Source organism: Notothenia rossii, assembly GCF_949606895.1.
Source record: "Notothenia rossii genome assembly, chromosome: 10".
NCBI classification, from domain to species: domain Eukaryota; kingdom Metazoa; phylum Chordata; class Actinopteri; order Perciformes; family Nototheniidae; genus Notothenia; species Notothenia rossii.
Genome location: NC_136908.1, coordinates 4,843,642 through 4,869,033, shown reverse-complemented (window position 1 = coordinate 4,869,033; position 25,392 = coordinate 4,843,642). Strand labels below are relative to the sequence as shown.

The 25,392-nt window shown below is 40.2% G+C and overlaps 1 protein-coding gene across 1 annotated transcript in view; it reads right to left on the bottom strand.

Annotated features, from left to right (window-relative positions):
- Nucleotides 1-676: 676 nt before the first annotated feature.
- The window catches only part of hpca (hippocalcin), a 47,404-nt gene continuing 22,688 nt past the window's right edge, over nucleotides 677-25,392 (bottom strand). Inside the window, exons 2-5 of the mRNA XM_079656130.1 lie at nucleotides 13,463-13,631; nucleotides 9,294-9,575; nucleotides 5,411-5,516; nucleotides 677-3,312 (exon numbers count right to left, since the gene is read on the bottom strand). Of these exons, the coding sequence (XP_079512256.1) occupies nucleotides 3,215-3,312; nucleotides 5,411-5,516; nucleotides 9,294-9,575; nucleotides 13,463-13,558 (582 nt within the window). The 5' untranslated portion in view covers nucleotides 13,559-13,631 and the 3' untranslated portion in view covers nucleotides 677-3,214. The remainder of the gene's footprint in view (nucleotides 3,313-5,410; nucleotides 5,517-9,293; nucleotides 9,576-13,462; nucleotides 13,632-25,392) is intronic.

Here is a 25,392-nt window from a genome sequence, read left to right as displayed (position 1 = left end):
GGGGTGCATTTATCCAACATAAGGTACCAGTTCATCAGAGGCAGTGAGAATAGAAAAGGGTTAAGCTGTAGTTTAGATCAGGGGGTAGCAACTGTTGTTCCTTATCCTACCAGCAGGAGGCAGTGACAGGATCCCCAAAAGCAGAGGTTAGGAAGCTCCTGTGCAAATGGTTCAAGTTACACTCCCATCCTAAAGTCAGGTGCATGCAGCTCTCATCTGCACGCAGGAGTTCAATTTGTGAGGTAGTGAAATGTTGGGCAACACATTTAGAAACGGACTCTTGCCAGTTCAGTCTGGTTTAAATCTTCTTTTTATCTCACATGGCAGACAGAGAAATCATTATGCTGGGTTTTATATTTTTTAAAGTCAGTGAAGCCTGTCCGAAGCACTTAGATAGAAATACTCAACCACCTGAAATAACTGCATTAGTCTGGTTTCAGTGAAGCCTTTCAGTGATTTCAAAAGGACATTCTAACAAAAGAATCAAATGATGAGAAAAGTACTGAAGCACTTAAAGTTGGAGCTAAATTTGACTTGTTTTGTAGTTTCATACATAACACTGTCATAGTTAGATATCAATATGTCAGGTCACGGTTGTCCTGGCCAAAATAATTCAGATTTTATCCCGATTATAATTAATATATGCTTAAAATGGCACTAAAACTTTCAAACTGAATGTTGTAAAGACAGAAACGATTTAATTGCATCACAGATAGGAAACAACTGCAAACACAATCACATTTAAACAAAGGAATCAGAAATCATAAGGTCCATCTGCAAAACAATACTAAAAACATTGTGAGTCTTTCTTATTTAATTCATGTCAGGCTCTTCCCTACAATAATAACGATACATTAACAATAGCTGATAAAGTCTTACTTAAATCTAAAATTAAATCAATCTGAAAAATTAACTCCAGTTGTAAATATGTGTATATCAATATGTTAATATTTCGCTCTAAAATGCATTGGAATAGAAGATTAAAGTAGTCAAATGTGAAAATACTCCTGTAAAGTATGTTAGTATTGCACTTAAATCCAGTAAACGAGTATATGATTTCATCACTTCTTAATCTCAAAAACACTTATATATTGTATACATATCTATATCAGCCTCTTAAAGTAAAGAACCTAAAGGTCCCTTTAACAGAATGATGCATTGTACAGCGTGTTCTCAGTCTGCCCAACATTTAGCTTCTTCACAAACATAATATGTTAAACTTCTAAAACAATGGAGGCCTTAAATCGCTCCACTCAATACATGGTGGTGCTGGAATACCGCAACCAGTGGATGTGTTTACAAAATGCACGGTACGTTTGAATCGTATTTTAAAACTGTAATATCACAGATTGAAATCTTTTAATTTGAATTGGAGAGACCAAATTGACAGGCTGTTCTCATACGCACTTATAGGCTACTTCATATATCCTATGCAATGAGTTTGTACCGTATACAAGTACATAGGGGACCACTCTTTCCGTAGATAATTCAACCAAACCCACGCTCTTTTCCTAAACCTCATCAAGTCATTGTGTTTCCTAAACTAAGTTGTTTCCAGCCAGACGGAAGTTTACTCAGGTCAGCAATTATAACGTTTTGGTTGATATTCACATGCAAACACACCCCTTTTCCAGCAAAGCCGTTCCAGCGCCGGTTCGGAGCTCATGCCCGATTGTAGGAATAATTGTTGTTGTTGTAAACGGCGTTGCTGAGAAAATCTGTGACGTAGATGGTGACGTCATTACGTAGAATCAAACTAGAATCAAACAGATGTTCAGTGGAAAAGGGGTGATAGGAACCATGAGGATAGGTTGCAGGTGTATTTTGATGTGATGTCTCGACAAGTTCCAGTTTCTTAGTGCTCCAAACAGTAAGTAAGTAAGTAAAGCTGAAATGTAAACACAACCACTGATTTCTGTCTGCTAACCACAAAGAAGTACCTGACTCTGCAGATAGAGCCATAAGAAATGAATGCAACTGATTATTTAATGTTGTTTTTATGCAATAATTTAAGCTTTGATGTCCCTTCATCTAATCGCTCTGTAAGCAGACTAATCCTCCAGGAGGTTATAAAAGCATTCAGCTGGAGAGTGATGAACGAGCCCTTAGTGAGTTCTCTGTCTGTCAGAGGGAGAGGAAAAAGGGTGGAGGAGGAAGGCAGGGTTTGTCCCAAAGCAAGACAAATACTCAATCATTTCTGCCTGGTGCAGTGCTGAGCAGGCTGCAGCAGCGCTACAAAAAGATACTGCTGTGCGTTAACTTTTTTTGTGGTTTTTATCAGTTCATAGGATCATGCAGTATAGTGTGACAGGTTAACGACTATCTTAAGTTTACTGCTTGTGTTAAAGAATACTTATTAGAAACAACACAACGTGATAATACTGTAAAGCCTCATTGCATGTCCACGTGCACACATTCAGACACAGCCTTACTTCGTAACCACATGGGGGCTGAGACGATATGTGCCACAGGTGATTGATCAAATGCATTATGGAGTGTTTTATATTCTTCACAGTTAACACACCCACAAAGCACACCCATCTGAGCTCTCTCTCTGTCACTGTAAACTGGAACATATCAAAGTACAATAATAATAAGAAGAATACAAATGAATAAATAAAACGAAATGACGGAGGAAAAACAATATGTACAAACTATTTAAAAATGCCAGTAGATATCGATAATAATAAAAAGCTAATGGGATCTTAGGCCTTCTTTTTCTCAGCGAAAGATCATATAGCAGTAAAATCCCAATAAACCCCCACCCCGACCCCCCCCCATTCAGATCACACCAGGAATTTACGCTACATAATACTGCTTCAATGCCATAGAGTGTACCATACACTTCATTTGGTGATAGACGTACAGTATATACATGATGTACATGTGTGTTGGAGGAGCGATCCCCCACTCTGCGAAAAAATCCACACAAAGCTCTCCTGGAAATCCGACAGATATTCGGGAACATTTCCGCACGCTCATTAAACATATCCATGTCCATTCAGCTTTCCCAAATATACAAAAATGATGATGTCAAATAATAGTGATGGCTTTTTCTTATCCTCCTCAAAATCCCTCCTCCATTCTTGCACACAACGAAAAAAAATGATATGAGAGACGAGAACCATCATGCATTGATTTGAGTGTTTCAATAGCAACAGAGGGTGAGGAGGAAAAAGGGTCTCAGCGGGGCGGGGCGGGGGGGGGGGGGTGTTCAGAACTGTGAGGCCGAGCTGGGGTCGCACTGGAGTAGCCGCACGATGGAGGGGTCGCTTTTGGCACCTTTGATAAACTCCTCCAGGGACAGTTTGCCTAGACAAAGGGAAATGAGGGGGGACAAAGTCAATATTTTCTGAGGAACCACAACAGCCCCTGTTAGACCACCACACAACAAAGACTGTTACAACCTTGTGTAAGATCCCTGCTATGTGCATTAGACACTCTTTGCATTCTACTTTTGCTGCTTATTCACGCAATAGTGCACTAATCTCATTAAACGCCTCCATTGGACTCCTTGGTTCACTTCTGTAACTCATGTTTCTATTGGCTAGCACATTGCACGTGATAGGCAGAGGGGGAAGTAGTGCAGTACAAATACTTCGTTACTGTACATTTTTCTGGTATTAGTATTTTACTCCACTATTAATTTTTCTGACGACTTTTTACTTTGACTTCTTACATGTTGAACTCAAATACCTGTACTTTCTACTTCTTACATGTTGAACCCGAGAACCTGTACTTTCTACTTCTTACATGTTGAACACAAATACCTGTACTTTCTACTTCTTACATGTTGAACTCAAATACCTGTACTTTCTACTTCTTACATGTTGAACTCAAATACCTGTACTTTATACTTCTTACATGTTGAACACAAATACCTGTACTTTCTACTTCTTACATGTTGAACCCAAATACCTGTACTTTCTACTTCTTACATGTTGAACCCAAATACCTGTACTTTCTACTTCTTACATGTTGAACACAAATACCTGTACTTTCTACTTCTTACATTTCTAACACAAATACCTGTACTTTCTACTTCTTACATGTTGAACACAAATACCTGTACTTTCTACTTCTTACATGTTGAACACAAATACCTGTACTTTCTACTTCTTACATTTCTAACCCAAATACCTGTACTTTCTACTTCTTACATGTTGAACTCAAATACCTGTACTTTCTACTTCTTACATTTTGAACACAAATACCTGTACTTTCTACTTCTTACATGTTGAACTCAAATACCTGTACTTTCTACTTCTTACATTTTCCAAACAGGCTGGTTCCTTTAGTCTGAATGTGTGTTTGGTGGCGTGATCATTATTATTTAGAGTCATTGCGTGCCTATTGATTTGAACACGATCCGTGTATCCATCATTTCCTGGTCTTCTCTAAAGAAGAGGGACCAATGAAAACGTTGTCATGTTGCCGTTGGTCACCATGGAAACATTCATTAGCTAACAATGACATTATTGATCTATTAATATAAAGGGAGGTCAGGTACTCTTTAAAACAGCTGCTAGTTATGGGTACTTTTTACTGAAGTACATTTCAAAGCCTCTTTACTTTGACTTGAGTAAAGAAGTTTAGTCAGTACTTCTACTTTCACCAGAGTATTTTTAAACACGAGTATCTGTACTTCTTGCCATCTCTGGTGTTAGGCTACGGGGCGGGACATATCTAAGCGGTTGATCAATCCCAACGGAGCCGGCCAGCTAACCAATCAGAGCAGACTGGGCTCTGGTTTCAGACAGAGGGTGAAAAGGGGTGCTGAGAAAAATAAAGAGCTTTTTTTTAACATTCAAGCATGGAGAGATGAACCTGAACATTTCCATAATAGGACCCCTTTTATCAGATGGTAGAGCTTTGGGAGGAATGATTGGTAAAGATTTAGTTCAGCAGGCTACTTGTTAGACCATAAGATGTTGTCTTTTATTTCCACGTATTGCATATTCAATATTGTGTGGGTGTGAAGGCTGTGAAGGCACCTTTTTTAAAGAGTTCAGCTAACTCAATGTAACAAGAAATACTAAAATGAATCTTCTACTGGGATGTGTGGTAGAAGGATAAAGTGATTTTCTGTTATAGATGCAAGCTGCTCACAAGGGAAGCCTATTTATTAAATCAGACACCTTCTTGGAAAAGCTTGGGAGATGAATGATTGAATCGTCTCTCAAATTCTACGTAACGTTTTTATTTGAGTGTATATAAAAGAATAAATCATGTCGTAAACTGGGAACTTGGTATTAGAGGATGCCTGTTTTATTGTATTATATAGAAAACTAATATATGCAGGGCTAGATTCTCTCAAAAATGTCCGGTTTAATGAGCACATTTCAAAGATTATTTTCAATAGACTGTCACATTCTTCACTCCCCCCTCCATGTTTCCATTTCCTCCTCACCATCATTATTGAGGTCCATTTGTCTGAAGATCTTATCCGTCCTCTTCTCCGGCGTTGACTCGTCCTCTGGCATCTTCATCACAGACGACACCATCTTGTAGATGGCCTGATCGACGGAGCGAGAGAAAGAAAAAGAGAGATGGGGGTGGGGGTGGGAGAAAAGAGAGGATAAGTGAATTCAAACCAGCAGGAATCCATTAAGGAGACTCAGCTTGAGCGATGTATAAAAACACAACTGAATACAGCCACGTAGGCTTTTCAAGATAAACACGCTTTCTAAAGTGATTCACTGACATGTGTTCCTCCTGATGCTAAGAGCTGATCCCTGGTCAGCTCATCTGCAAAAACCCACGCACTGTTTGTTAGGATATATAAATCTTACGGCGTACCGCAGATCACACATGTCAGCTTACTGCATGGATCTGATGCTCCTTTATCTGTTGATCAATACAGAGTATCAGCCGGTCTCAGACGCAGATCTACCATCAGCTTACAGGCCCATTAAATTCACTCCGTTGGGAAAATATTGCGTAAAAATGACTGTAGATCAGTTTCAAAGCTTACAAGAAAAAGCTCTCCATTGCATTATAGTACAAGCTGTAAAACTTTATCTCTGCCGCTATAAAATGATTTGATGTCTTCATCTGAAAAAAGTCGGGCATTTATACAAAGCATTCTATAAATTTGTATCTAATACAACTATAAAAAGACATTTAATCATTCATTTAAAAAATAATAATACGTTTAAAACTAACAAGTTTGTTACAGTTAAACAGTTAACTTAATTATTATAACTAAACTTATTATTTATTATTATAAAATTCCATTTGGTCAAGTTTCTCCTATGGTTTCTACATATACAGTAGTTGGACCCTGAACCATCTTCTAGACCAGTGCTTCTCAAAGTGTGAGCGCCCCCTAGAGGTCCGTGAGTATATTGGTAACATTTCATATTTGAAATAAACAAATACATTTAAAGTGGACCTATCATGCTATATTTGAATAATTTAGTGTAGGACCATACCTATATAAGGCATATTTATACTTTTTATTTTTCAAAATACCAAACAGATCATGCATTTTAGCCATTCCTCATTTCGCTCAATGTAACACTGTCTTTGCATCATGGGCTGATTCTGTGAGAACAGCACCATCTACAGGCCTGGCATATGTACTACAGCGTCTCCAGCGTTTTCCAACGGCAATGTCCGTGGCTGTCTCCTCCTTATTGGTGGAGTTGGCGCCACTTCTGTGACGTCATAGAAGTGTTAAAATCTGGATCAGTCTGTATCAGATCCGTTGCAGCCCCTTTTTAAGAGATTTGGGTATGGAGGAAAATAGAGAGGGTTGTGTTTTCTGACACTTGGTGAGTTCCCTGGAACACCGGGGACACACATTCATGTATAAAAGACGTAAAAAGTGCATTTTGCATGATAGGTCACCTTTAAGTTTTCCGCACTCTCGCGGGAATATCTCCGCAATGGAGCGAGCTTAAGTTTGTACCATTTTCAGGCGATTTGTAATCTGTTCTAGAAAAATGATGTGTTTTTTTATATTTGTTGAGTTAGGTGGTCCGCGAGTGTTTTTTTATTGGTTAAGTGGTCCTTGGTGTGAAAACGTTTGAGAAACACTGCTCAAGACAGACAAAATGACAAAGTGCCATTTTTGTTTGTTTTACAATTATGGATTGAAGCATTCTGAGGTTTCAAGTATGAACTTGCAATCAGGTTGCTCATCTGGCGGAGCGACCAAAAGTGCTATTACGGCTTCATTTACAAACACAGATTTTGGCCTGTAAATCCGTAATAAATAGTTGTTTTTATGGTTTTTTCGGAAAGCGATCTCTAGCGACACCTGGTGGACATTTTAAAGCACTTGTATGCTTGTAATGTCAAGGTCCTACACCGTAGCCACATTTATGAAATTTAGAAATCCCTCCTGCAAGTGACCCGCACTCCATCCGCAGTGCTTGTCAAACGACAAAAGTATGGGAGATCCATATTAACGACGAATTTGATCGTATGTGTGAGGTTACATTTAAGGCTTTTATTTCCCCAAACCCTTATGATTTGGATGTGAATGGTGAGGATAATGTGGTGTGAAAACAAATCTCTTTCTCTCTCTATCACTCTATGAAATTACCCAATAGGCCCCTCCCCTCTCATCCAACGGTGTGTAACCTCAATGATCTTGAGGATAATCCCAGTATCCTGCACACTCAGGGATAAACTCTGGTTAAAATTAACTTGCTAATCTATGAGAACCCAGCAGGACACCCCCCCCCCTCCCCCCCCCAAACACACACACACACACACACACACATACACACACACACACACACACACACACACACACACACACACACACACACACACACACACACACACACACACACACACACACACACACACACACAAGTCTCCACTTCTTCTCTTCAGGATCAACAGGATTACAGACTAATGTAGTGCCGTATTTAACAGTCTTTGTACAACTGTTGCCCGGTGCAGTCGCCACATTAATTTGAGTAGGCTATGGCTTTTAGAGTCTTTGCATATCTGTGCTTGAGCCTCTTTACACATACTTAGAAGAATGTTTAAACTTACATAATTAAACTGAGCACTTAGCATAAGCTCTCTCTCCATCTATAGGATTGTTTTGCTGGCTAAAAGCTAAGATACGTTTTGGTCTATAGGAGATTTAAGGCACTATTACAGAATGTATCATGTTAAAAATGTCCTTTGGTGGGATCTTTGCCTGTATTGGTCTTAAAGGAAATGCAATCCTTTACAAAGAAACTCCATTGAATCTTGGCTCCTGATGCCAGAGCAGAACAGCTACGACAAACTAACATTTCAAAGACAAAAAGTACCCCGGAGTCCTGCTGAGTGTCGGGTGCCGAGACTAACCAGCGGAAAAGGTTGTCAAACGTTGTAACAGAAAATGACTCACTTGTTTACATAAATGACATTACTGTGTGATTTTCAAAGTGTTTCTCTATTTACTGGCTCTCACGTTCTCAAGCTTGAGAAACGTCGTTTCATTGTTAGTCACAATCTGTGTGAACCAACAGTATGACCTTCATCTTCTGCTGAACCCAAAACACTCTGTTATCACTTATCAAAATGCCAGAACACCCCTCTGATGTGTGAGTTGTGTGACCTCGTACCACCTAGTACCAATCATGTATATATAATATCCTGCGTTATATTTTGTTACTGGAAATGTGTATTTTTCCACATGTATATTTTTATACTTTTTTAATGCTATTTCATTTCAATTTCAGAAATATTTTGGATTGTTTATTTCTCGTGTCTTAATTTCTCTTATGTACATTGCCTTGTCTTTTATGCTGCTGCAATGCAAACATTTCCAATTCTATCTATCTACCTACCAACCTACCTACCTACCTACCTACCTACCTACCTACCTACCTACCTACCTACCTACCTACCTACCTACCTACCTACCTACCTACCTACCTTTCTACCTACCTATCTACCTACCTACTTACCTACCTACCTACCTACTTATCTATAGTATCTATCTATCTATCAATCTATCTAACTATCTAACTACCTATCTATCTATCTATCTATCTATCTATCTATCTATCTATCTATCTATCTTTCTTTCTTTCTATCTATCTATCTATCTATCTATCTATCTATCTATCTATCTATCTATCTATCTATCTATCTATCTATCTATCTATCTATCTATCTATCTATCTATCTATCCATCCATCCATCCATCCATCCATCCATCCATCCATCCATCCATCCATCCATCTATCTATCTATCTATCTATCTATCTATCTATCTATCTATCTATCTATCTATCTTTCTTTCTATCTATCTATCTATCTATCTATCCCTTCCTCACCTGTACAATCTCCAGCATCTCGTGGCGGCTGATGTATCCGTTTCCGTCCAGGTCGTACATGCTGAAGGCCCATTTCAGCTTCTGCTCCAGTTTTCCCCGCGACGTCACGCTCAGAGCGATGATGAACTCCCGGAAGTCTATCGTTCCGTCTGCGTTGGTGTCGAATGTTCGGAAGACGTGCTCAGCGAACTTTGAGGCGTCTCCGTAAGGGAAGAAGTTGGCGTAGATTTTCTTGAACTCTTCCACATTCAGGGTCCCACTGGGGCAGTCCTTCAAGAAACCCTGAGGTAAAAAGACAACATGAGATGAGGCAAGGTTGAAAATAATAATTTAAGACAATATTACACATTTTTATAGTACAAGACGAGAGCAGGAACAATCATCTTATCTTTGAGGTAAAGTCAGAAAGGTCATCGTCACAATTTTATTGCTGGAATTACTTTTGGATCACTTTATGAAATATTCTCATAAGTGAGGGGTGGAAAGCCAACATCTTTCTGTTTCTAATAAAACGTTTTTATTGCCAGTGTCTTTGACATTTTTCTGAAACGGCGTCTCAGGCTTTTTTTTGGATCGGTAGCCAATGAGTTCTCCAACGAAGACGAGCTAGATAACTTCTCAGAGACCTCAGACGACCAGACATCCAGGGGAGTTTACTGCGCAGTTTATGTGAAATCTCCATCATCCTGGAGCTGTTAATCTGCTGAGAGTGAGCACCATCAGGACCACGGTCAGTGTGAAGAGACCCGGGGTCAGCGAGGATTAAGTCCCAAGTCTGCCAGTTTAACATGTGCAGCTCTTATTCAGGACGGCTCACAGCTGTTCTATACATGTAGGTTTAATCCATGCATCAATAGTCGTATAGCCATTAGACAAACACACTATCCACACACACATGATGAGATAACACCTTCGTCAGGACACATGATGCAGAGGCTTAACAGACTGGTGTTGCTCTCACTTATACTGAGACCAACATGGTGACCCTTAAAGGTCACCTATTATGCAAAATACACTTTTTTATGTATGTTATACATCAACATGTGTCCCCTCTTCTTCATGTCTCTTCTACATCAACATGTGTCCCCTCTTCTTCATGTCTCTTCTACATCAACACGTGTCCCCTCTTCTTCATGTCTCTTCTACATCAACATGTGTCCCCTCTTCTTCATGTCTCTTCTACATCAACATGTGTCCCCTCTTCTTCATGTCTCTTCTACATCAACATGTGTCCCCTCTTCTTCATGTCTCTTCTACATCAACATGTGTCCCCTCTTCTTCATGTCTCTTCTACATCAACATGTGTCCCCTCTTCTTCATGTCTCTTCTACATCAACACGTGTCCCCTCTTCTCCATGTCTCTTCTCCATCACCATGTGTCCCCTCTTCTTTGTGTCTCTTCTACATCAAAATGTGTCCCCTCTTCTTCATGTCTCTTCTACATCACCATGTGTCCCCTCTTCTTCATGTCTCTTCTACATCAACATGTGTCCCCTCTTCTTCATGTCTCTCCTACATCAACATGTGTCCCCTCTTCTTCATGTCTCTTCTACATCAACATGTGTCCCCTCTTCTTCATGTCTATTCTACATCAACATGTGTCCCCTCTTCTTCATGTCTCTTCTACATCAACATGTGTCCCCTCTTCTCCATGTCTCTTCTACATCAACATGTGTCCCCTCTTCTTCATGTCTCTTCTACATCAACATGTGTCCCCTCTTCTTCATGTCTCTTTTACATCAACATGTGTCCCCTCTGTGGAAAGAGACTCTGAAAGTTTCAGGAACAAAGGTTCTCTCTCTTTTTGTCCTGATCCATTTCTATAAAAACCTGTCTGAAAATGAGCTGATCAGATTTTGGCCACTTTATGATGTCATAACGATGTTTTGTCTTGTGTAACCATTAGCCAATCAGCAACCAAGGTACCCCCCCCCCCCCCCCCTTATCACCTGAATCTCCTCCTAGAGCACCATTGAGTTCTTTCTAACCAAATGTCTCTCAGAGGGGCGTGGGGAGGGGCTCCTTATTTTCATCTAAAGTAACAGACAGAGAATCAGCACTTTGGAAACAGGGCTGAAACAGAGGGGATTATGGGTAATGATGCAATGATCTGTTTGGTGTTTCAGCCAATCAGAGACAGGTTCTGTATATATCTGAGACCTGTGATATATTGATGAAAAACAGTCTGATAGGGGACCTTTAAGGCGTCTGTCGGCGTGACGGATTCATTTATTTGCCCTGTGCTTTGAATGATCACGGCAGCCCAAACCCAAATAAAGAATACCAGAAGGAGGGAAAGCTTAAACGCCTGCTTCTTCTTGTTTGGGATTGAGTTATTATGCCCCGAGCAAAGGGGTTAACCATCTTGGGACTAAAGAGGGAGCAGAGCCAGAAGGCAAAGCTCTCCAATCTGTCCGTCATCTATGGTTTTGGGAAGTTAATCAAATAATGAGATTGCGGACACAAGCAACACAAATTAGTTTCTGTCAGAAATGGTGGAGACCAAAACAGAGCTGAGTAATGTTTGGACCTAAATACGGCCAGATCTACAACTGGAAGTTCATTGTAATGCTGCTCCATGTCAGCTAGATTTTGCAATAGACAGTTTAACACCAGGTTCACCACAACAACTTTGATGTGTGTCAATGATGTGCTAACATCTAGGTTGTCATAGCAGATTCAAGTGAAAGTCGAAACACTTCAATATTGAATAGCATGTTAGTTAAAGGTAACAATCCGAGCAAATGTACTTATCTATCCAAAGTAAAAGGTACTTATGCATTATGCAAACACTTTTTTGAAAAACTATGAGAATGAAGAGAGGTGATTGAAGATGAGAAAGTATTGTAAATGTATAAATGTAAAGATGTGAGTAGGAATAACTTACAGAAATGATTTAAAGGATAATCATTGATTAGCAGTAAGTAAGGGGAGGGAATTAATAACCATTTGCTCCCTTTCGGACACATATGATTTATTATTATTATTAATATTTTTGTTGAATATATAAATATTATTATGAATATTGATAAATACTGTATTCTAACAATACGGTACTCTATTTTTCACATTTCTTATTTGTTTTTTAAATCTGTTCGAAATAAAGATGGAAATGAAATGGGCCTCTCTGCGTTACATAATAACCAGCCTCCCCGCCGATAGTGTTCTCTGTGTGTGTATCATCGTGGCAAAATGTGTTCCTGGAGACACTTACTGCAGCTGGAGATACCACAGAGGAAGTATAGAATAATCTACCTGGTGTTTATACCTCTGTCTATCTGGATGTGTACAGATGTTGTCAACACAGTAGCGTTAGAAAACATTGCAGATTGCAGATAGTTGATCAAACGGGGCTTTGTGGAGTGTAGTTTGGATCAACATGAAGGCTGAGTTTAAAGATAGGTGTGGCCCAGGCAACACAGCCACAAGTGTCTTGTCCATGAAGTGGTATAATAAGCCATTGTCCTGGCCTAATTTGACTTTGCAGCTGGTGGGATTTACTATATGTTATACTTTACACATACACAAAAGTGGAAAGTATAATATAGTGCATGAGCAGATGTATCAAGGTGCTTTTCATTGCTGAACTTGTAACAGTAGTAGTAGCACTACATTACAAATGGCTTGGTTCGACACAGTAAGATTCTTGCACTAAAGTACATTTCCCAAAGATATTGAAGTGACTGTTATTTTGTATTGATTGTTGTGCTTTTAATGATTTCTTAATGTGTGCATGTGTGTCTGTTGATTGTGTATATATTTAAGCAATAGCTCACGACAGGCCGTGGTATATGCTCATTATATGACAGCTAAGGGGCGTGGTTCGGCCCGACAAAACTGCAGGCAGTTTGCTTTTCAGCCCAATGGTATACTGTTTTTCTCAGACGCGGAGGGATACTGACTTGTTGTGAAAAGTAACTTACAATTCTACCCGTGGTATACGCTCAGTATATCACGGCTAAGAACCAATCAGATTGCTTGATTTGGCTTGTCCGTTTTATAAATAGGTATATACATATTTTGAGACATATTTTTATATATATTTGTATTTGTTGAATTCGGGATTGTGGGAAACGGTATTTCGATGTCTCTGTCTGTGCACACAAACTGGAAGATTGACAAAAAGAGTTGACTTTGACTTGTAATGAAACGTGTGTGTTTCTCCGTACCTTGTACCACTCCTGCAGCTCGTGGTCGGAGAACTCGGTGTTCTCCCGGAGGTCCTGCAGCATCTCGGGCCGCAGCTTGCTGTTTTGTTTACCCATGGCGACGGGACTGGACTCTGTGTTTTCTTAACAACAACGGTGACTATCGCACTAGCCAGGCTGCTCTTCCCACCTGTCAATCAGAGAGAAAGAAACAGGTCAGCAACAATTACCCAGAGAGGAGGAGGACCTGACAAATAAAATGCTGTCTGTCAGCAAACAGCGACATGTCACTGAAAACACTCAGCAGATAAAGAGTACATACTATTAAAGTAGGATTTGTTGGAGCAACATTAGAAATATGTGACAGTTGAAGGTAGAAAAAGCACCCTAAAACCAACATTTGATAAATGACTAGCTGAAATACACAGAATTAGGTTTTTACAAATTGACTCACAAAGCAAACACTGGAAGATGCCAGAGGCTGTTTCCTACAACATGCTGACACATTGGTAAAATGACTGTGCATGACTTGCTTTAATGAAATCAAAGTGAGCCTTGTCACGGCATTGTGTCCCATCCCTTAGACACGCCATGTTATGCAACACTACAAGTCTTTAAATGATGCATGACATTTGCAAAACAGTAAATAATCCCAAACACACCCTGTGACGTCAAGCGTTAGCACACTGATCAAAGTTACGGGTTTATCTGGCCAGCTGTGTGTGTGTGTGTGTGTGTGTGTGTGTGTGTGTGTGTGTGTGTGTGTGTGTGTGTGTGTGTGTGTGTGTGTGTGTGTGTGTGTGTGTGTGTGTGTGTGTGTGTGTGTGTGTGTGAGTGCCCGGATCTCCTAATCTTCATCTCAGCTCTGAGCTCCCTGCCAGAAAACGATTTCAGAGATGCTACTACGCCATGCCATCGTCAATATACACCTATTACATTAACACTCCAGCATTGCACCCCTTTGACTACAATGTAATTAAGGTTCATCGATTACATGTGTTGTTCATACGGTGGTTAAGGGAGCAAATTGAAATGATTCCTTAATGTATACTTTACCTAACATCAATGAATGTGTTACTTAGTGAAAGAGAAAAAGCAGGCTTAGATTTCAGAACTCGTTGTCCAATTATAAGTGTTTTTACACCTTAAATTCCTTTAAAGATTCACTGTTAAACAACATTAATGTGTTTGTATACTGTGCAGATCTGATAAAACACCTCAATATATGAATACCAATGAATGAATGAATGAATGGAAAAACAAAGGTCCTTTTGAAGTATAATATTTAGATCACATACAGTAATGTTGTGTATTACATCATAAGGGAATTGTACCCCTTTAAACCTGCAGGTCCGCTGCAACTCTGACTACTTTTAAATCCAGGCTGAAGACTTTTCTTTTTGTCGCTGCTTTTAATTGAGCTATTCATATCTTAAACTGCACTGTAACTTTTATCCATGTATTTTTTCTTTTAATTATTATTTTATTAACTTGTCTTTTTAATGACTGATTTTAAATACCATTTGCTTAATGTCTTTCATTTTTTGTAAAGCACTTTGAATTGCCTTGTGTTGAAAAGTGCTATATAAATAAACTTGCCTTGCCTTGCCTTTAAAAACAATACTGTGGCGACAGATGGCAGTTACAGGATAATGACTAATTTAACTAAATGTTAAACATAACAGAAATGTGTATGCGTCAGAACTACATTTCTGTTCCAACTTAATACACAAAAGACTGCCATTACCTCTAGACTATTAGCTAACATGATGTGGCCTGAGCTCCTTCTTCAAGGTGTTTATAGCTGGATACTGTTTGTAAAATGTCTTGAGTTTTTAGTGGAAAACATTTCAGAACTTAATGGAAACAATGAAGGTGCTCTGTGTGTTTTCAGGGGGGATAATACATAGTGTAACCGTGTGCTTGTTAGCTTTGCTTCCCTGCGCCGGACAGCTAATTAGCCGGTGGTCTGCCATCAAAGAAGTTTATTCGGTGTTGTGTGAAGAAGTTTAATTGTGTGTTTATATTGCGGTATCACTGGGGATTTGCTGTAACTCCTCATATGAGACTCGACCAACCTCCCCCGACCTCCAGCGTCTCCACAGTCTCTCGAGGTAATTACACCGACAAGCACAGGCCTGTTTGTTTTTATAAGAATCTGAGAAAGTCAGACAGTTGGTGTGAGGCATGCGAGACCCTGCTGAGAACTTCAGATAATTAGCAAACATTGCCCATCGTTTGTTTACTCGATAAACAAAATTAAACTCATATTAGTTCCCTCGTTCTGAAGGCGCTTGACTAAATGCCTGAACGCTGACATTTATGCTTTATCTTAAATTGTGAACGGGCGGGTGTTGTGTCTCGTCAAATGTGTTGGTTATGTTTATGTATTTCGTCCGTCATTTCCTGTTTTATTTTGTATTTACCTCTTGTCTTTCATTTCAGGCCCTGTTTCTTCCCCCATTAGCTGCATCGCACTTCGGTTAAATGGATTCCTTGCGTCCCTCACTTGCGTTGTTTCCCTGCGACTAGTCCCTCCAACCAGGGAAGGAGAGACGCAAGGAAACCACGAGAAGCAAGGACATTAGTTTTAAGAGCAATGGGACGCCGTTTCCTCCGGAGCGTCACGTGAAGCGACGTCCGTTTGTGATGACGCCGCACAGCTGATCGTCTGACAGCAGCCAGATCAGTGCACGCGCTGCATCGTCCAATCAGTGAGCGATACACAGTCAGGGGGCGGGGCGAGTGTCTGAGGATTTCACCGGAGGATGGTCTGGTGGTTCCTCGATCCTCGATCCTCGGGCACAAATAAGGCCACTGGGACGCTACTCAAGATGGCGCAGACAAATCAACTTCCGGTGAAAATGAAAAATAACCGAAGTGAGACGCACCCAGTGTGATTTTCCCGCCGCCATCAGTGTTTGCCCCGCCCCTGATTGTTTCCACCCGTTCCCGCTCAGCTCATGTTTAAATAGTCCTGTCTCTCCCCTGTCCTGTGTCAGTTCGTCTTGTTTGTTTCTTCGAATGGTTGTGCCAAGCCTCAGCTCAGAAAGGATTGCTTTCTCTCATGTCAGGTTTTCTTTTGTTTGTTTATTTTGTTAGGCGTACGTTTTTTTATTAAGTCCTCTTTTTGTTACGCTAGTTTTTTTGTCCTTGTGAGCGCCTTTTGTTATTTCCACCACCTACTCTGTTAAGAGGGATTACCTGAACTGTATATTCAAGACCTTGTCTCTGGGTCGTGCATTTGGGTTCATCAGTTTGAGTTGAGGTCCTGACAGCGGGTTTATTTTCAAGGGAATCTAATAGATATAATCACGAAATGGAAAAACAACGGAGTGAAAACGAAATGGAAACAACTTTAATGTTTACAAATAGCTTTCTCAGGAAACAGCAGAGAGAAGCACAGGGTCAGGATGTATAGGTAACTGGAATGTATTAAAGTAAATGATCATAACTGCATAAAATCCAATTATTTGACCCTATGACTGCCTTGATTGGCTAGTTTGTGTTATTGTGTGACTTTAATTCAGATTGACCATTTAAGTGAGGTCAGAGATAGATATAAAAGCTTTGGTTCCTTTCCAAAAAGGCCTGTTTCATGTCAAGGTAAGGCGAAGGTAGTAAAAATGTACGATGGAGTACGATTAACCTGACATTGTGAAACTGGGGATGATCCGAACACCATATACTTTTCTTTATACACCAACTATGGATGTATAAAGTACAACCTCATACAACCACATTCAAACAAAATGTGACAGAAATGATACGCTACCAAGTACAGCTCAGTCAGTCTTTACCTCCAAACACGATCGAAGAACAAAAGCAAACGAATAGCTTTTCCTCGAGGAGTTATTGAGTGGTGTTTGCAGTGCTGAAAGCTCAAAACAACTATGTCTCACCATAAAACATTAGTTTGTGTGTTTCAGTTGAGCAGGCAAGGCAGAGAACGGAGCAAATGCACCGCTGTGTTTGGAAAACACACACCTGTCTTACAGGCAGTGACGCACACAGCTTTTTAGAACCTGTGGAGATACATTTAACTGTCAAAGAGGCAAACACAGAAAACTGAAGCGGTCTGTAGCTCTTTGTGTGTCTGGACGTGTGGGTCAGGAGATGAATAAGAAGAAAGGGTTTTAATGAGAGGATGAGATTTAATTGGATAGATAAAGATTCACTAATTAAAGCAGCAAGTGCCACAAATGACACACAGACTCACAGAGCAAACTATCCCCCTAATTGGCTCGTAGCAAAAGTGAATAACGAAATTGAATACAAAGAAAGAAAACAGAAAGTACAATGAAGTTTAAAAGTACATGAAGTGTGTCCTCATCAATGTATGTATGATCAAATGGGTTTATGACATCAAAGGTAATACTGTCTGGATAACTGAGCATTGATGAAAACCGTGATATGGTTAAAAACCCCGGAAACTTTCGTTGGAACAGTTTTTCCAAACTGCAATTGAATGAACTCAATATTTCAGAAAAAGTTCTCAGACATCCTCAGAGAGTATAACTTTGCAGAGTTCAAAAAGTTCCCAGAACGGTCTGTAAAAAAACAATCGCTCAGTTATGTGATTTATTTGTAATTATGACATTTTACTTTTCCTATTGGCCGTGCAATCAATCCTGAAAGGAACCGTGAATCACACTGAAGGAATGCAGACTGCCACCAAGGCCAATGGTGGATCCCAAAACTCCTGCGATGGTCCTATTCTCCAAGTTTAAAAGTCTTAACTTCATTAAAGTCAAAAAGCAGAATCAACATGGACGACTCAAAGAAGATGTTTTACCAGCAGCTCAATACGAGTTCTCAAGTTGCTATTCGGACTTCAAGGGGCATCATGAGAATTTCCAGGAACAAAATGTCTCGACTATCCCGACATAACATGAATAAACTAAAGAGGCCCGATGGCACGAAGAGTACCAGAGATATTGAAATTGTGTCTCAACCTAACAATCCAAATTTCCTTTTGTGGTTCCACCAAGATTCATGAAAACCTTTTCTGCTGATAACTTGACAGACGAATACAAAACCTCTTGCTAGCAAATATTTTGAAATGAGTTTGATACCAAATTGAACAGAGCTGGGAATAACGATGGAAAAAAAGTTCTTAGATTGTTACAGAAACTAACCATGCCATTTTAGTGTTGATGCTTGTTGATTATAAACACACTTAGCCTCTATTCGACCAACAACAAGTCTGCTAGAGAAGGGGTTAAATCACACGACAGTCCTCTACAGATTTGGACAAAGCCCTGGAGAACCAAATCTCAGAAAGCGACAGAGTGTAACTCACAGGAAGGCTTTCTACTCGCTACGACCCCACAACAAATGCTATTGCAACACTTCGACCTTTTCGCCGTGGTGTTTTTCTTTCTTTCATTAACCCAGCTTTGACCGCTGAAAGCTCACCATGCGCCTCTCTTTCTGCCCGAGGATCACAGACGTGTACAATGATTCTTTCCTCGCCAGAGACAGTTGTTTAAAACCCCCTGTGGCCCCTGTGGGGGAAAGCTCTGTAGCAGAGAGACACGAGGAGAGCTGGAGCTTTGATGTCAAACGCTGACGGTTTATTTGGAGTTACGGCCGGAGAATTCACACGACAGGTGGTGTGTCACGAGTTGACACAGCGGTTGCCAAACCAATTCTGAAGAACTCTTTCTGCAGCTCGAGGTTTTAACTAGTTCGGAGTGTAATAATCAACATTCTTTATCAGCAAGACTAAACCATTATGGACCCTGAATCTAACTAGAGCTCTCGTCCATAGAAAAGAATGTGCGCCAGGGAACCTTCGTCCCTGAACAGTAAACTACCTCATGGCGGCTTGTGCTCTGTCATAGACTGGCAACAACAATGCGTCCAAGCTGCCCCTCCTAAAGAGAGATAGCAGCAATACCCAAGGCCGTAGACCTATGCCACGGGAAAGGAGACAGTGAGAGGAGAAAAATGATGAACTGTGTCAAAGATTGAATACCTAAGCAAATGATTCCCTAACAGCCCCCAAAATCTGAACCCTCCATCGTTCATCCCTCCATCTTCAGACACTAATCACTCGTCTATCCCTCCAGTCCAAGAGCCCGATGCTCGTGAAGCCTATCGCACACGAGAGGATTTTCAATTCTTAACTGACTTTAAAGCAAGGGAGACCACAGGCATAACAACAGATTTGAGCAATTATTAATACTTTAATTGTAAGATTGAACCCCGTGATTCAGTCGAGACTCAGGACCACACATTACACACCAAATAGGGCCTCTTTAAGAAGGAACAATACTGATCATCTTTGAAGCCCACGATTTTAAACCAACAACATCTGAATCTTTTTCTCTGATTAAAAAAAAACAGCTAATGAAACAAATGTCTTTTCTGGTTGAGTAATGCAAAAAGAAAGTCCTACTTTTTAATTCAGTAAAAATGAGTAAATTATTAAGTACTTTTTTATGAAACTTGCTCAATACTGCCTTTATTGGAAATGACATATCCAGTAACCTTTGTGTATGACGTGAGAAAGATACAAACAAATAACATGCAAACTAGGCTAGGAGATAAATCACTTCAGGCTATGTTTCGATAAGGAAACAGACTCACATTGTGAACTGGACCAAACTATTTTATATACCATGAAGAAAAAACAATATATTTAAGATTTTGTTTTCACCCCGATGGATTTTTCGATGCTACTATAAAAGTCTCAGTGCTGTGTTAAACTTTCTGAAAGATCACCGAGGTTTATATTTCAATAACAATACACTAGGTCCATGACTTGTAAGATGAGGCGATGAATCTGCATGGTAAACCTTTAGAATAAAACTTTTGAGGGATGCTTCCTTTAAGCTGCCAGTGGCTGATATTTCGTGCCAACATTATAATTTGATTTTTTTTATAAGGCCACTTTTATTGCCCTTAAAGCCCTCAGAAGCACCTTATGGCACATCAGCGTGCACTAAAAGTAATTTAATTCTTTGCGTTGGGGTTAGACGCTCCTTGAGGAGGATTGGAGCAGGTTTCACTGCAGACTGTTGAGAGAAATCCTCCCACAGCAGGCTGGGATGACTTCTGTGGGCGGACAATGTGAAATAAGACATATTAAAAGCATATTGCTGTGGTTTGGGGAGGCTCACCACCCGAGGTAGAGAGGACTCTGGTGAGACTCCCTGGCCGATACCAGGTTTTTAATAAAAAGTCTTGTTACAATACGTCAGCCCAAGTTTAGCTGCAATAAATTGAAAGAGAAAGACAAAATAGGGCCTCTTTAAGAAGGAACAATACTGACAATGTTTGAAGTCCGGAAAATGAAAACGATTTGAAACCAACAGAATCTGATTTTTTTTTCCCTGGTTGAGTAATGTCATAATAAAGTCCTACTTTTTAATTCAGTTCAAATTCATACATTATTTAGTACTTTTTCATGAAACTTGCTCAATATTGGAAATGACATATAAGCTTTGTGTATGACGTGAGAAACATAGAAACACATAAAGCTAACATGCAGACTGAGCTCAGGCTGTGTTTCGAGTAGGACATAGATATAATAATCGTATATATCCTGCAGCAAAATCTATATTTTTAAGATTTTGACTTGTTACAATACGTCAGACCAAGTTTAAAGGTTGGGTAGGTAATTTTGGAGAAACCGGCTCGAATTTAAAAATACACAACCGGAAAAAATGTGCCACTTCCTCACAGAGCCCCTCCTCCAACACACACGAACGCCACATGACCAATGAGGGCACGAGATAAGTTTGTGCACAGATGGAAGGCTGACAGGCAGGTAGGCCATCCAGTTACTTTAGCCGGCTCAGATGATTGGTCGAGCTTTTTACAGCGCCACGGCTTCCACAGGTGACATTTTTTAATGGATTTTTTGTCAAAGCGCTTCAGATATTCATTGCTATCGGGATGTTAAGAGCATTCCATGGAATATAACAAAAAGTGTTTCTCGAGCCGGTTTCTCAAACTTACCTACCCCACCTTTAACTGCAATAAATTGAAAGAGAAAGACAGCAGACTCAGATTGGAAGAAGCTGGGATGGAGAGAAAGTCCAATTTAACATTTTAGAGAGCCAGTCCTTTTCTTCGCTGTCTAATGTGCTTATAAGTCAGGAAAATGCTGCCTTCTTATTGCCTGCCAACAGCTCAGTCATTAGAGAGGAAGAGGGATGGAGAGGGGGAGAGGAGAGAAAGCCAGACAGAAGGGAAGATAGGGAGGGGTTGAAGTATGCGGCACTAGAATACAGCAGACAAAGCCACATGAAAAAAAATCATTGGATCAAAAAAAATGACAAGCGCCATTGATTTCTCTTCTTCACTTGAGTTGTTTTCAGCCTCCCGCTGCGCCTTCTCACAGCAATCTGAGAGACCACCTGAGACGCCGGCTGCTTATACCTTTCATCCATATTTCTTTCCTCTGTGTTTCTTCCCCTCTCCAGCTCCAAGTGCCTTTTATTTCCTGTCATTTCTGCCAAGCAATTTGCCTTTCCTCCTTCTTGAACTTCCATCTTGTTAACCTGTGGCTTATGATGATGACTTGTGTTCAGATGTTGGCTGTGGTGTTGAACCAAATAGTGTTTCAAATGTGTTGGCGCATTTAAGGTCTAACAAGAAGCTCTGACATTGTTAATTTAGGAGTTTGTTATAAAGTGGTGAGGTGAGGATGAGAGCAATGGGATGTTTCCAATGCATTTTTGAAATATTGCTGTAAAAGGCATCTGTGGAAAACACACATGTATGATACTTACACATTTGGTTAAAGCGTGAATGCCAGAAGTAAGTAGCTAACGACTTTACGTCACTACCGCTAAGCTAATGTTGCGCTTCAGGACATATAGTAGTTTAAAGGTCCCCTATTATACTGTTTTTCATCAATATATCACAGGTCTCAGATATATACAGAACCTGTCTCTGATTGGCTCGAAACTCCAAACAGATCATTGCAGCATTACCCACAATCCCCTCTGTTTCAGCCCTGTTTCCAAAGTGCTGATTCTCTGTCTGTTACTTTAGATGAAAATAAGGAGCCCCTCCCCACGCCCCTCTGAGAGACATTTGGTTACAAAGAACACAATGGAGCTCTAGGAGGAGATTCAGGTGATAAGGGGGGGGGGGGGGGGGGTTACCTTGGTTGCTGATTGGCTAATGGTTACACAAGACAACACATCGTTATGACATCATAAAGTGGCCAAAATCTGATCAGCTCATTTTCAGACAGGTTTTTATATAAATGGATCAAAAAGAGAGAGACTCTTTGTTCCTGAAACTTTCAGTCTCTTTCCACAGAGGGGACACATGTTGATGTAGAAGAGACATGAAGAAGAGGGGACACATGTTGATGTAGAAGAGACATGAAGAAGAGGGGACACATGTTGATGTTGAAGAGACATGAAGAAGAGGGGACACATGTTGATGTAGAAGAGACATGAAGAAGAGGGGACACATGTTGATGTTGAAGAGACATGAAGAAGAGGGGACACATGTTGATGTAGAAGAGACATGAAGAAGAGGGGACACATGTTGATGTAGAAGAGACATGAAGAAGAGGGGACACATGTTGATGTAGAAGAGACATGAAGAAGAGGGGACACATGTTGATGTAGAGGAGACATGAAGAAGAGGGGACACATGTTGATGTAGAAGAGACATGAAGAAGAGGGGACACATGTTGATGTAGAAGAGACATGAAGAAGAGGGGACACATGTTGATATAAAAGAGACATGAAGAAGAGGGGACACATGTTGATGTAGAAGAGACATGAAGAAGAGGGGACACATGTTGATGTAGAAGAGATATGAAGAAGAGGGGACACATGTTGATGTAGAAGAGACATGAAGAAGAGGGGACACATGTTGATGTAGAAGAGACATGAAGAAGAGGGGACACATGTTGATGTAGAAGAGACATGGAGAAGAGGGGACACATGTTGATGTAGAAGAGACATGAAGAAGAGGGGACACATGTTGATGTAGAAGAGACATGAAGAAGAGGGGACACATGTTGATGTAGAAGAGACATGAAGAAGAGGGGACACATGTTGATGAAGAAGAGACATGAAGAAGAGGGGACACATGTTGATGTAGAAGAGACATGAAGAAGAGGGGACACATGTTGATGTAGAAGAGACATGAAGAAGAGGGGACACATGTTTGTATAGAGGAGACATGAAGAAGTGGATTTTATGTCGTAAAACAAAACCTGGACATCTTAAAGTATAAACTTGTTTCAACCATAGACCGTATTCGAGACGAGGGAAGCAGTAATGCTTACTAATTATTGGGTTTAGATCTTAGTCCTGCGTCACATTTTTGTCATTGCGCTCCAGTTATTCCATCTTCACTCAACCCTCACCATCCAACCAGCTTTCAATAAATCCGATTAACGCTCACCTAAAAATATTTTCATTATCAGTTCATCGTCAGATAACGTTCTCCAGTTCTCAATGTCTCGCTTGAGATATAAAATAGTTGACAGAACCAAGAAAACGTCACAAGTTCCTAGAGCCCAAAGACACATTATCAAATGTGTCTAAGATGTAAAGATATTCACATCAGAGAGGTCAATGAAAAACAGCAAATATTCTCATCATAACAGAACATGTTATACATTATTATAACCTCATTACCAAAAGTGCTTTCTCTCCGTGTCCCCGTCCATCCAGAACCTTTTATTCTGCTAACACTCTGACCTATAGCTTCATTACATCAAGACTCAGTCGCCCAATAGCATATTATGGTGCTTTCTCCGAAGGGCAAGTAGGCTCATGAATTCAAATGTTTTTGGCAGCAGTCAGTAAGGCACCGGCGTACAGGTTTATCAGTTCATTTGCATTCGTTAGCTTCTCATTGTTTTGGGCGTGGGTTGTGTTAACATGACAAGTCCAATATGACCTTTGATTGTAGCTCTGTTAAAACCAAACCAGTACATTTGAGGGCCATAAAATTAAAATAAATAAGCTGTGAACGGTTCTTAAATCCCTTGGAAAGCTGAGGTGAACTGTCGGTTTCTCACTATGAGCGACCCCTTTAACAAAACTAACGCCATGTGATGCGGTGTTAATACAAAAGCATTGATAATTGACTATTTAATTGACCTAAACCTGCCTAAACGTGTTCTTTAAATACACATATAGATCCGAATGTGGCCTTTAAAGACTCATTCTTCCATCAATCCTGTTCCTTTTGTCTTCCCGCTCCATATTCTGCCACTGCTGGTAAAGTCTGCTGATCAATACGGATCAATTAATCAAGTCTTCATGACGTGTTCTCCTTCGTCAGAGCCAGCAAGAAACAAAGAATAGAGAGGTGGGAGAATAGAGGGACGATTGATGGAGGTATTGAAGAGAAAAAGACATTAATGGAGTGGTTAAAAATAAGAATGAGGGCTGGTCCTCGGTGTGGAGCTCCACAGTTTTCAGAGCATGTACAAATCCTGATTATAACTCGAAGAAGGAGCACACGTGTACACACACACACACACCATATAGTTCTCTGTAATATACAACCGCTATGGATATGAGAAAGAGAGAGGATATGAGAAAGTAACAAAGGTCACATACGAGCAGAAAGGAAAGGTTTAAAAAGTGGTATTGATTGCAGGGAGAGGAAGATAGAGGATATCTCTCTCTGATTGAACCCAAGGTAAAATATACATATTTCCATCCATCCATCCATCCATCTTCTCCCGCTTATCCGTGGTCGGGTCGCGGAGGTAGCAGTTCCAGCAATATACATATTTATGGAATAAAATCTACTACAGGGATTATCAGAGAACATTTCAGAAGACTGCGAAAGGATTTTACTATTTCATATTTGCCTGAATATGCATTTTATTATTAACATTTTGAATATCCGTTATAGTTCACAATGATCATCAAGTTATTCTCATGGACATTGAATATACCGAGTATTTCCATTAGCGATTAAATGGAAGATATTTTTTGTCTCCCTCTTTT